At 48.1% G+C, this 12,407-nt stretch overlaps 1 protein-coding gene across 4 annotated transcripts in view; it reads left to right on the forward strand.

The window, feature by feature from the left end:
• Positions 1,376–12,407, forward strand: part of ANO1 (anoctamin 1) — an 80,599-nt gene continuing 69,567 nt past the window's right edge. For 2 of the 4 annotated variants that reach the window (XM_021402671.1, XM_021402673.1), the window contains exon 1: positions 6,273–6,395. In XM_021402671.1, coding sequence (XP_021258346.1) covers positions 6,338–6,395 — 58 coding nt within the window. In that variant the 5' untranslated portion in view covers positions 6,273–6,337. Of the gene's footprint in view, positions 1,464–2,924; positions 3,028–5,963; positions 5,983–6,272; positions 6,396–12,407 lie in introns of those variants that run through there. The other 2 variants (XM_021402674.1, XM_021402675.1) reach the window with 2 other exon arrangements.

The following is a 12,407-nucleotide window of genomic DNA, read 5'->3' on the forward strand; positions in this document are numbered from 1 at the left end:
CAGCATTGAGTCTGATCAGGAAACAATCACTGCCACATTATTTTATTTATATAGATTCAAACCACAATGTAAAAATGTCTATACTCTTTCTTGGATCCATTTGATACTCAAAAAAATGTACATGAGCATAAACCAGTTCTCCAGGATAAATCAAATTTAATGCCAACAACATAGACAACCATACCTACTTACTAAGGTGAGCACAATTTCTTTTAATTGTGTATGATACACTGTTTTGTTGTGATCTGCAAACCCTGCACAGGATAAATGGTCACATATGAAAAATACTCTTCTTCAGAACTTTTCTGTACTTATTTCTCTCTGTACCTGTCCAGCAGAAACACAGAGTTTGGAAAAGTGAACGCAACTCAAAGCAGCCATGATTGTGCACAATGCTATCCAAACACTAGCAACGCAGGTTCTCTGCTGTTATACCACAACCTGGTACTGTTATAACAGATCTTCACTCATCTATGCAAGTCTTAACCTGCTACTTGTTGTGAAGCACTGTTATAAAATAATAGTCTTAAATTAGCAGTCGCAGCCTAAAATGCACTTGTGATGGGAGCGGGTGCTCAGCAGAAACAGCAGCCTGTGCAGAGTGAGGGAGGCCCCAGCATCTCCACAGCTGCAGGTTGGAAACAACTGAGCAGAAAGGGCAGTGGGAAGGGGGAAAAGGGCTGCTGAATTCTTCCCCTGGCACCTGGGCTTGGTGTAGCATGGGCAGATGGAAGTACCCAGACCTCTGGGGGTGATCCCTGTTAATTTCAGGGAGTAAATGACCAATGGAGGGTGGTGAGAAGGGTCCTGAGGGGCAGCTGACTGCAAGGAGAGGCTGGAAGCAGCAGCAGATCCTACTGGAAGTGTTATCAGAATGGTGAGCTCTCATTAGTGTTAAAGAAATGTTAAAAACTTGTCTCTTGGTGGGCTGTCAGTCTATGCAGAGTGCTATTTCTGCTGCCTCACTGCCATGTAGATGTCTTGAACAACACATGGGCTGTGGTCTTCTCCTGTCCAAGTCACTTAGAGAGTGTTGGTTTGGATGACTATTAGTGTCCATTTGTATCTTCAAAGAAAAGGCCTTGCTGCTTCCACTATAAATGGTGCAACCATGGCAGGCTCATGGACATCACAGGGGACCACCCATACTAGATGTGTGTTGAGGGTGATGCAGGCTCCTGTAAATGTAGAATAGCATGTTGACTGTAAGCAATTTTCATTTTTTTTTTTAACTTTCTTGCTTAAAACCTGTAGCAGAAATGCAAAGTCACAGCTTGAACCAGTAATTGAGCACCTGGTGGGAAGGCAGGGCCAACCCAGGGGAGCTCAGGTGCATGCAATGCACCTGAGTGACTGGAAGGCCTGGAGCCAGGATCCACCCCTTCCCAGACCCTATTTAAGGATTGGCAGAGGAGGCAAAGGTATCTTGTTGGAGATCTCCGTGTACCTGAGGCCTTTTGAAGGTAAGCAGCTTCTTTTCTTTATTTCTGTGTCTACAGCTGTTGTGTTTGAGCAAATCCTCACTTGCTGCAATCTGGGACCTTGCTGCTCTGATGTTGTTGCAGTGCTTTCCATTGCGTTACAAGACCAAAGAAACTGAGGCATGTCACTGCATACCACTGTAGCTTGCACAGACACCTTGGGCTGACTTTTGTTTTGAACTGCACACCACAAAAAGGGAAAACAGAGATACATGATAATTAATCTTAATCTTCCTGTCCTGGTTATCTCAAGCTTCAGCTCAAAAAGGCAATCAATAACTGCTCCTAACCATTAGCCACGCAGATCAAAGAGGAAGGAATGTGCATTTTCATGTCCGTTGGAAATGGCTATGGATCGATGGACTTGTCTCTCATCTCAATCTCTTCTTCCTAGAGCACAAGTGCAAGGATAATTATGTGTACAGTACTGGATTCTTACAGCAGCTTGAAACTGATGATGAGGATCTCCAAAAATGAATCAGAGAAACTCTGATCAGCAGCAGCTTAAGTCTAGTTGAATCTGCCTTGTGATGGAGGGGGGCTGAACTCAAGGCAGAGGATTAATAGACAAGGAGTGGGCTCTGCTTTGCTTCCCCACCCTCTGGCCTGCACAGCTGGGCTAGTGCCATGGCTGCTGTAATTTCCTTCCATCAGCAGCAAGGGGAGAGCGGGAGACTGACCGTGACTCACATGGTCTGAGTCAAATCTTCTCTCTGGCTGTTTCTGAACACAGCTTAGAGCATCTTCTAATTTAATTTCAAAGCCCTGGCTAGGCTCTTGGGTGGTGTTACCTCCAACTGTAAATCGCAGAGGGAAGTGGTGGGAGGTTCCTCAGACTTCTGGAAAATGACACTTGGAAAATTCAGCAGCATTAATAGGAAAACCCTGCGTGTATCCATAGCGGCTAGTAATAACTAGAGAAAGGATCTCATGCAGAAATGAGAAAGGGAGTAGTCCTCACATAAGCAAATCAGGGTATTCTGTCTCAGAATACTTCTGCTCTTATGCAGAAGAACTTAATTATTCACTTGCCTTTTGCTGTCTAAAATTGTGTGGATCAGTTATCCTAAACATCCTCACTCAGGGGACGCATAGTGACCCCAAATGTGCGTCTACCGTTGGCACATGCAAACACCTATGAAGCAGTGGAGAACTTCAATTACAGATGTTTTTTGCATCAGTCATTACACTGCATTCATCTTTGACCATATACATGGCATACTAGACAACACTGTTTACAAACCTTATTTTTCTCACCCGATTTTGGCAAAAAGCTTAAAAAAAGAGCAGGGAGCATTGACAGAAGTAATACTTAAGCATGTACAGAAGTATTTGAAAGATGGGGACACTGATGAAATAATGTTTTTAGCAGTATTTGTTTCATTCCAACACAATCATGCTTGACTTGAATGAGACTGTAACAAGCACAATGCTTTCTTCTAGATACATGAGCTCTATGTAAAGACAAAATGCTACACAGCCAAGAGATTTGCCACGTGCCGTCAGACCCGAGGTACCTCCAGCCCAGGACCAGTGTATGTCAGTGGTAAGTAGCAAGGGAAGGAGATAAGAAGCAGAACATCCTTCCCCACAAATGCCTTTCCAGCAACCAGGGGCTTAAGAGCTTACACAGATAAAAATTATAGCCAGACTGCTTTGTACAGAAGACACTACTGAACCTATTTATCAATGGATGGTTCACATCCCTTTAGAAGAAAAAGTCTGTGTATGAAATATAACTATACTCTGTATGCATAGTTTGGCTGTATTTAATGTTAAAGAGTAATTTACATAATATTACTATGTATTCAGAAATATCACCTGCTGATTATCTTAGCATTGTCACCTGCCAGTTTCTCTGGGTATGTCTTAGTTGTTATGACTATTCGCTCTCTTCTGCCTTGCCTGTGATTTTTAGGGCTCTCGAGAATCCCATTCCCTACCTCCCCTACGACTCATCCATTCACTTTTACTTGGTGTGTGGGTGACGAGCAGGGGGTGGGACCAGCTGTGCTGAGCCATGGCCAGGTCTCATCCTTCCCCATGTGACTGTGCTGGCATGGCCCTGGGTGGCTGCTAGGACTATGGCCCTTATCTGAGTGCCTCTGCTGCAGGGACAGCCTCACTGTGTGCCTCCAGATCAAAACAGGGTCATGAAAATAAGTCTGGAGGTAACTGTGAGTGGCTGCAGGGCTGCCCCTGGGGCCAGCAGGGCTGTGTCACAAGCGAGCGTTCCTCCAGCATAAGCGCCTGGAGCCTGCGCTTGTCTTCAGATGACAGGAGGTGAGAGCTGCGTTATTGTTGTTACAAAGGTACATTCTGCAGGAGCAAACTATAAATATTTTCAGCAAACGCACTTACCGTAGGTGTGGGTGCCAAGTAGCACTGTCTCCTTCCTAATTGTTAGGAAAGCATTTTTGTTTTATTGCACAGACAAGTAGATTTCCCTTCCCTTTGCTGTTCTTCTTGCAAGTGTGCGTTGAGATGGCACAGAGGGTTTATCACACGCCAAGGAGGACAACTGCAGCAGAGCCACAGCCTCCTATCAGCCCTGCAGCCTATTTTAGCACGGTGGCTCTTGTAATGACAAATCATGTTTCCTCTGCTCTTGGGCACAGCCTGAGTGTCCCACGGCTCATTTGCCACCCCAGACACAGGAGCAGTCCTGCTGATGCCAGCCCAGCTCTGAGCCTGCCTACAGGGTGTAGGCATGTTCCGGGGGATGGCAGCCATGCAGCCTTTGCCTGTCTGTGTGATTTCCCATTCCCTTGTAGCTGTGTCCAGCCATGGGCTTCTCTGAAGCAGCCAAGGGATCTGCTCGGGCTCCTGCACAGAGCAGGGAGGAGAAATGCCTGGCCTCTTGGTGCTGCGGGGGCAGCCCATGGAGGTTTCCATTGCCATGAAAATTGGGCCAGGCCAGGGCTTTCTGAAATAACTACAGGCAATTGCTGTAGTTTGATTTTTCCGGTCACTTTTTTAAAAATAAATGATTGCTCTTTAACACTTAAGCACCTGGAATGAGGCAGGAGCATAATGTCTACTGCTTAATTTTTTTCCATGTGTTTAGCTGGAGTATAACTTCAATTTTTGATATGCTGCTTGTCAGACTAAAACTCCCTAAACCTTATTACGAAATGATGTCATGGCTCAGCTGGCCTTTAGTGGGGCTTTCAGTAGGGCGATGGAGAAGAGGAGGCTCAGGGGAGACTATATTGCTCTCTGCAAGGACCTGGAAGGAGGTTGTAGCAAGGTGGGGGTTGGCCTCTTATTCTAGGTAAGAACAGGAGGGAATGGCCTCAAGTTGCACGGGGGGATGTTCTGTTTGGTTATTGGCAAACATTTCTTCTCAGAAAGAGCAGTGATGCACTGGAACAGGCTGCCCAGGGAGGTGATGGAGTCACCGTCCCCGAGGGTGTTCAAGGAAAGGGCAGATGTGGTTCTGAGTGATGTGGTTTAGTGGGCATGAGTGATGAGTTGATAGTTGGACTAAATGATCTTAGAGGTCTTTCCAATCTTAGTGATTTTTATGATGGGTAGCAAAGGTCGCATTTTGGTGAGCACCCAGCTCTGTGCCCTGTGCCTGCCCAGCCAAGTGCCCGCCCATGTGCCCTCCCCAACCATGGGCAGCAGAGGAGCCTGTGGTCACGTTGAGACAGAGTACTGAGATCCGGCATTGTTTCCAGATTTCTTTGTGTTTTGCATTCATGAGACAAATATATTTGTTGGGCTTGTGCCTGCATTTGGTTCTGCTGCAAAACTCAGTCCAAAACGTATTAGTTTTAAGCAGAGGAGGAAAAGCTTGCTCTCAAGTGCCTTTGATCTCCAGTGAAGCAACCTGGTAAATGAGGCTTTGTACAGCACCATCTACTTCCCTGCTCTTTTGCTAATAATAAACTAATAAATTAAAATGTGCATTTTAAAAGTACATTAACTCCATGCTTTCTCAAAAAAAAAAAAAAAAAAAAAAGCCCTAAAATTAGGAAGAAGTAAAAAGATACAAAACCTAGCCCAAAAACATCCTGCCTTTGTTTTGGAGCCTCCAGGGACTGTAGTCCATGAAGAAGTCCGTATAGGTGAACTCCCATGTTTATCATGATGTGTTTTCTACCCACCGCATCAGATCTGTGCCGTTCCCTGGAAAGTTTAAAGCTGTGAAAACTTTAAAAACCTAGTTCTACAGAGCTCCCGGAGCCACAAAGCGGTATGCTTTAGGTAATACGGGAGAGCCGACAGTGGGACCGGACCGATACGAGAGCCGGCAGGTTGCAGCTCAGCGCGGCCGAGCATCCCTCGTCGGCTGCGCGCGGTGAAAGCCGGCACACGAGGGGCAGGGGCAAGCGCGCAGGCTGCCCTCGGGCGAACCCCCGCGGCCCCGCTCCGCTCTGGCCGGGCACCGCGGGCGCGCTGACCTTTGTCGGCCGCGCTGCCCCCGCCCGGCCGCTGCAGCTGCCGCCGTCCCTCCGGCGCCCAAGGTCAGGGCAGTGCCGCCGCCGCCGCGCAGGTAGGCGCGGAGCTCCGCGCCGGGCGGGGGGCGCGGGCGGGGAGGGAGGAAGGGAGGGGAGAAAGGAGGGAGGGAGCGCGGCGGCGTGACGCGGAGGGCCGGCTCCCCGCGGAGGGCCGCGCTCCCGGCGGGCCGGCGCCCGGCGCCCTTATTTAAAGTCGGTCGGGGGGCGGCGGGGCGCTGCGCGGTGCCGCTCGGCGGGTGAGCGAGCCCTCCCCGTGCACCAAGTGGGGGGGAGGAAGAAAAGGATAAAAGGGAGGGGGGGGGGGGAAAAAAAGGGGGGGAAAAAAAAGGAGGGAGGGACCCTGGCAAGTTGAGTTTGGTACCGCAGCCGGGCTGCGGGGATCGGCGGGCGATGGATAAGGATGAGATCCACCTGCGCAGGCTGCCGGCCGCCGCGCCCTGGGGACCACGTAAGTGTGCGGCGGGGAGAGGAGTGCGGGGCGCGCTGCGCTGCGGGAGCGGTGTCCGGGTGGTGCTGCCCCGCGGGGTGCCGAGCGGTGTTACAAATCCCGGAGTAATCTCTGCAAAGTAGTAGGGAAATAAAACAGCGTTCTTACCCCCCCCCCCCCCCCCCCCAGAAGCGTAGAGCAGCATAAAGTCTTCTTTATCTACATTAATGTAGTAATTAAAAGCTCATTTAGCCCCAGGAAGCCAGGCTAATTATGAAAAATTGCTGGAGTACGAAGTAGATGAGATAAACCCTTGAGTCGATGGCTGCTGTCAGTTCATGCTGTGCCGTGGCAGGCTAGCAGAAAGGTCTCACAAAATGAAATGGGTCTGCTCAGTCGGTCGGTAGTGTCCTCACAGCGCTGGCTTAATCATGTATCTCTGTATCATTAACTAATGTGTGCAGCAAAATAAATTATATATATTGGAAAGGGAAAATACATTCCTTGGCTGAGAAGTTACAGAATGTTTTGAGCCAAAGAGCCAAGCGCTTAAATGGTAGGGGGTGGGAATTTCCTTGGCTTCGCTCTGGAAATAAATCCCAGCTTGGTGGCTGCGGGTGTACACGCGCACCCACACGCGCGTTTGTAGAAAATATCGTGCGTGCACATATACACCGTGCACAGAAAATCCTCGCGTGCACGCATTGAGGCACAAATTTCACAGGCACTATTTACTGAACGCATTTTTCTACCGGTTTAGAGGCTATAAAACTAGGGCTGAGATGCTAACCAGGAACGTGCTGTAACCCCCTTGGTTATCCGGCAGAATTGTATACAAATGGAGTAAATTTAGCATGGCACCATTTATAAATTCCATACTTTACAATCAAAATTCCAAATCTTACTGTTTGCGGCTAAAAATAGCATGGGGAGCCCTTTTCTTTACTCCCTCTTTTTGGATTCCCACGAAAACCGTTATCCTGGAGTCTCCTCATTACATGGCCAAACATTCAACTGGAGCTCAGCCCAGTTCTGAAACGCTCCACGCTCCTCAAGCCATGGGCTGGTGGAGCACCCGGGAGGAGAAGGGAACTGGTTCTGAGTCTGTGACACGGCAAAGCTGGGCTGTGCAGCTCAGTGCTGGGGAATGGGATTGCTGAATTCTGCCTGCGCCGTGTTCTGAGTTGAATGGAGGAGGTGGAAGTTCTCCGTGCTGACTGCGTGTTGCGGAACGGAGGCTGAAGTGTTGTCAGGGATGGCAGTAAGAGGGCTAAGGGACAGGACTGGCACTGGGAAGCTCTTGCTTTGTGCAGGTGGCAATTTATCCTGAAGTAATGGCAGTGCTAGGGCGAGTCCTGGGAAGTCAAAGTGGCACTTTATCTGTGAGTAACTCAACATAGTGCTTTGCGGTGGCATTCTCTGTTTAATTACTGAATCACTCATCGGCAGCACAAACACGGTGCACCAGCTTTGTTAGTGAGTTCAAGGAGCAGCTTTGCTCCCAGAAGCACATGCATATTCCTGTTGGTATCCTACCCCAAAGAGTGTGTTTGTAAAGCTGTTTATGGGATGAAGCTCCTGTCCAGTCACATAATGGATCCATGCGCTGTAGTGCAATGCTAGCCCTATCCAGTCTTCGGGCATGTTCTGCACTTGTTGCTGGAGGGTCAGGTGGAGATTTGTCCTTGCACCAGGTCCTTACCCTTAGAAAGCCTTGCTGCAGGCAGCTGGGGTGAGACAGAGTGAGGAAAAGCTGGTATCAGTGGGAGGGTGGCAGGAGAGAGAGAAGTGAAGAGGAGATGTATTCCCATACGGCCAAAGTTACCTATGCCCAAAAGACTATTTTCTATTTCTCTAGGAATGAGCTGGCCGGTGACCTCATATGTTATCTTTGTCTCTGTTGGTAGCAGGAGAGGCAAGGGGTCCTCAGTCCCCATCCTGCCCACAGCCCCAGGCACTGAAAGTGATGACTCCCGGCTGGCTGCCTGCTCCTTCCTTACACCCTAGGCAGGGAGGACGTGCGAAGAAGGGGCGGAAGTGGCTGCAAAAGGCAGTGGTGTGCTGGCTGGGGAAGGGCCTGGAGCAGATCGTCTTGCCACTGCAAGGCATGGGGGCACCGGGACAAATGCTTTGGGTGCAGCTTGGCACAGTGGTGCCTTCACCCCCTGTATGTCAGCAGTTAAAAAACCCCCGAGAGAACAGCTGGATCCTTTGAAAACGGTGGGAGTTATGTGGTCAGACTGTTGTAGCAGAACGCGAGGTGTTTCCCCCTCTTTTCTCAGGGTTACTTCACTCATGCCCGAGCGGGATCCCCCAGCACAGCTCCATCGGCTCCTCTGCAGCACCCACCTCCCTGTGGTAGCACTGCAACGATTCCATTAACAGCAAAAATGATGAAGCATATTAAGCTAATAATTAATCAGAGATGACAAGGGACTAATAACCATATTGATTTAATTAGGACTTCTTTTCCAGCTCTGTAACTTGCACTCACGTACATCATTAATGTAATATTTTAATTTGTACTAATAACTTATTAATTTCTGCGGCTGAGCCGTGGGGATGTGGAGGGGATGGGGAGTGCGGAGGCAGAGCAGGCAGGCAGGAGAGCGGCCCTGGGAAGGGGCAGTATTTATTGGCATCCAGAAGGGAAAAATATCCCTTTTGGCTTTAATTACACCCTTTGGCTTCTGGCAATTTTGAGAAAAGGAAATGCTTGGGGACGTGCTGTGGTTGGAAAATACAGCTGGCTTTAAATTAGGATCACTTTGCGGACAGGGAAGAGCAGAGGGGACTGTGGCAGACAGGAGAGATTTCAGGGCATTACTGTGCAAAAGGCCGAGGAGCGCTGAGCTCGCTCATCTCCCCCTGCTTCATTTCACACGGTTGTCTGGTCACCGTATGGGTAAGCCCTCAGCTTGGTAAGTTCCACAAGCAGTTGTACCCATAACCAGTTTTCAGGAATGCCCTGTGGGAACCCATGGCACCATCATGTTCTGCGATGCTAAGCCACCCCTAAGCTGGCTGCTGGGCTGGTGTCACATAGCAGGTGATGTCAGCAGCGGTGTGCCGCTTATTTCTAGCGCTTTGAAGAGTGAGAAGACAGCGGTGCCTTCTTGTTGCCATGAGGTAATTTATGGCACGTGCAGACCTTTCAGAAGCCGCCGACCCGCTCCCAGACGCAGGAAGAGGAGCAGCCTCAGCTGCATTAGTCACAGCCCCTGCTCCAGGCCTGGCCCTGTGCACCCACGGGAAGAAGAGTTGTGTTTATTTGGCTTAGCCTTTAGTTTCCTACTCTCACCCTCTGAGAGTGGTGCTGCAGCCTGGCAGGAGGCCGGCCCCTCCCCGTGCTCCCTCGCCTTCCTCCAGCCACTGTCCTGGGATAGCTGGGCCGCATCCCCACTCCTCACGCACTTCATGTCCTGCTCTGCCATGCTGGCCCTCAGCCCCACTGCCGCCTCAGGTCCTGCTGCTTTCCCTCTTCTTCCAGTTCCCTTGTCTGAGCCTTCTCCTGGCAGTCTGTCCTTCCAGCCACTACGGAAGCTATTTCCAGACCTGACCTGATGGAAGGATGGAGATCCTGTGCCATCTCCTTGCAGTATCTTTGTCCATTGCCATATTTGCATACCTGATTTGTTCTTGGCAACTCTGAGTCAGTGCGAGAGCCTGCATGTGCATTCTTACTCTTCTGAGTGGAATATTAATAATATACATAATCACCAAAATTGACCTTTCTGACTGCGCTCCAAAAAATGCAACTTTTTTTTTTTTTTTGTAAACTGACATGAACCTACAACTTGTTATGCACAACTGTAAGTGCTCTGAGGGAGTTTTAAAATCTGAAATCCATTGCGGAAAGGTTAAGTAGTGTGCAGACGTTAACTGCTCCTTTTACATCTTATACATTACTTTTTTTTTTATATCCTGGCATCAGTGGTTACAAGTTCTGTGCTCCTGGTACTGCTGCCTTACCTCTCCCGCTGTTTGTATCCTGTGCACAGGGAGCATACACTACAAGGAGAAAGCACTTTGTTTTCTAAACATATTGCAAATATTTGTTGCCTCTTGTACTCCTTTACTGATATCAGCTGATGTCCCACTTGCAGAACAAACTTGGAATATGTGATAGGCATCAGTGTGTGATAAAGAAGGTTCTCCAAGGAAAACTGCCTATGGAGAGAGAAACGCATTTTACAGCACTCAGTAAAAAAGGGAAAAGACTGGCAACTGAAAGTGCAGATTGAGGATGCACTCTGAAAAAGTAAATAGAGAAATCATGCAGCTACTGTCTTCAGCAATATCATGAAGGCACAAGTAATGAATACTGAGTCTTCTGAAGTCACTTTAAAGCTTTTTTAACATGATACTTTGGCAGTCCTATTATTGTTCTTGAGAAGAGTAAGACCTCCGATGTGGAGGTTTTGGGGTGAAGCTTTGCTCTACGTGTTAGGTTTTTATTCCTTTGATGTAAGAAGAATGGCAGAAGTGGGTCTTGGGCTGTTATTTATGTCCACTCATTTGTACTATAGTGTCTTGGCTGGTGATGTACCGCAAGATATGTCAATGAGTGTGCTTTGCAATTCTTCCCGGATTTTGGCAGGCAGAGTTTCAAAATATGGCATGACTTTATGCTTCTGGTATGATTGCCCAGAAAAAAATCTATTGCGGACTGCAAAAGATGAAAGCTTTTATGCAAATACCATTAAATTCATCACAGTGTGTTGTGGCACTATTGTCTTAAAAAGGTTTTCTACTGATGTATGCATGTTATTTTGGCAATAGGAGGGGAAAAAAGGGTTGTGTGGGCGTACTGCATTTGCCACTCAGTTTTGGGGAATTGAGCATCCAGCTCAACAATACAGCACATATTTGGTTTTACTTGACGTTGGCATGGCCTGAGTCTCCGGAGGAGCTGACCTAGGCATCAAGGCCTTCTCGCCTGTATTTAGTTCTTGATGCTGCTAGTAGGTGGCATAGGTGTAGCAGTTTGGGATGTATCCAAAAGGAGGACTTGACTATGGAGCCACTGGAAGGATGGGAAGCCCAGGCCATGACCATGCAGCTGTAGCATGCTGGTGGAATGTCTGTTCCCCAGCTTTACGGGTGGAACTGCTGCAATATTGTCTGTATCCTGTGCTTCCGAGCACCGGGTCCGCCTGGCCCAAAGAAGGAATATGGCTCTGTGTGTAGTCTGAATGCTGGTATGTGGTCAGCAAACCTCCGCCAGATGCTCGTATCTTGCTGCATACTTTTGAATGTTCTTTTTTGATGAATGGCAAGAACAGGTTTCTAAAAATAAATTAATAGTTTTCCCTCTTTACTTCCTGCGACTTAATATACTTTATTTATCTATATAGCTACTAGTCATCGTCATTCTTCGGCTCACGGGAGTATAAACAGAGCTGAGCCCCAGCCACTGAATGAGGATGTGAAACTAGGCTTTGTCCTCGTTTCCAGCTGAGTGTGTGAGCTGCAGAACAAGGATGGGGATGCAGACAGGCAGGGATGGCTCTGGGCTGTGCCGCAGAGGCCTTGTGTGTGTGAAGATGCAGTGAAAAAGTGATCACCTTAGTTTATCCTTAAAATGATAAAATCCAAGTGAGGTTCCAGTTAATGATTCCTCCAGCATTATCCCTACTATTGATCAAGCCGTTGTCCAAACCAATGGTTGCTTTCATTTAATCAGCTCAAGCAATGTACTTTAATAAATTTAGTCTTCCAGGAGATGTATTCAATTCATCATACTGTTGATTCTGTGTCCCAGACAAATCATAAACTTGAATCAAACAGATCTGAAAATAAATTAGTGTTATTGGGTTTTTTGGGAAATGATCTCCCTTCTGTGATGATTGATTGCCTACAAGAATTTAAGACTGCTCTGTACTGTGGCATCATAACATGTGGTAATTTTGTTTACTTGTGAGAAATGCCTAGTATCTGATCTAAAACATGCTGGGCATCATTTCCCACCCCAGGACATAGCTTGGGAGTGCCTCTCTGTTGTGCAGCAGGGCATCTGTATGTTACAGTGTA

Source organism: Numida meleagris, chromosome 6 (assembly GCF_002078875.1).
Source record: "Numida meleagris isolate 19003 breed g44 Domestic line chromosome 6, NumMel1.0, whole genome shotgun sequence".
Taxonomy (NCBI): domain Eukaryota; kingdom Metazoa; phylum Chordata; class Aves; order Galliformes; family Numididae; genus Numida; species Numida meleagris.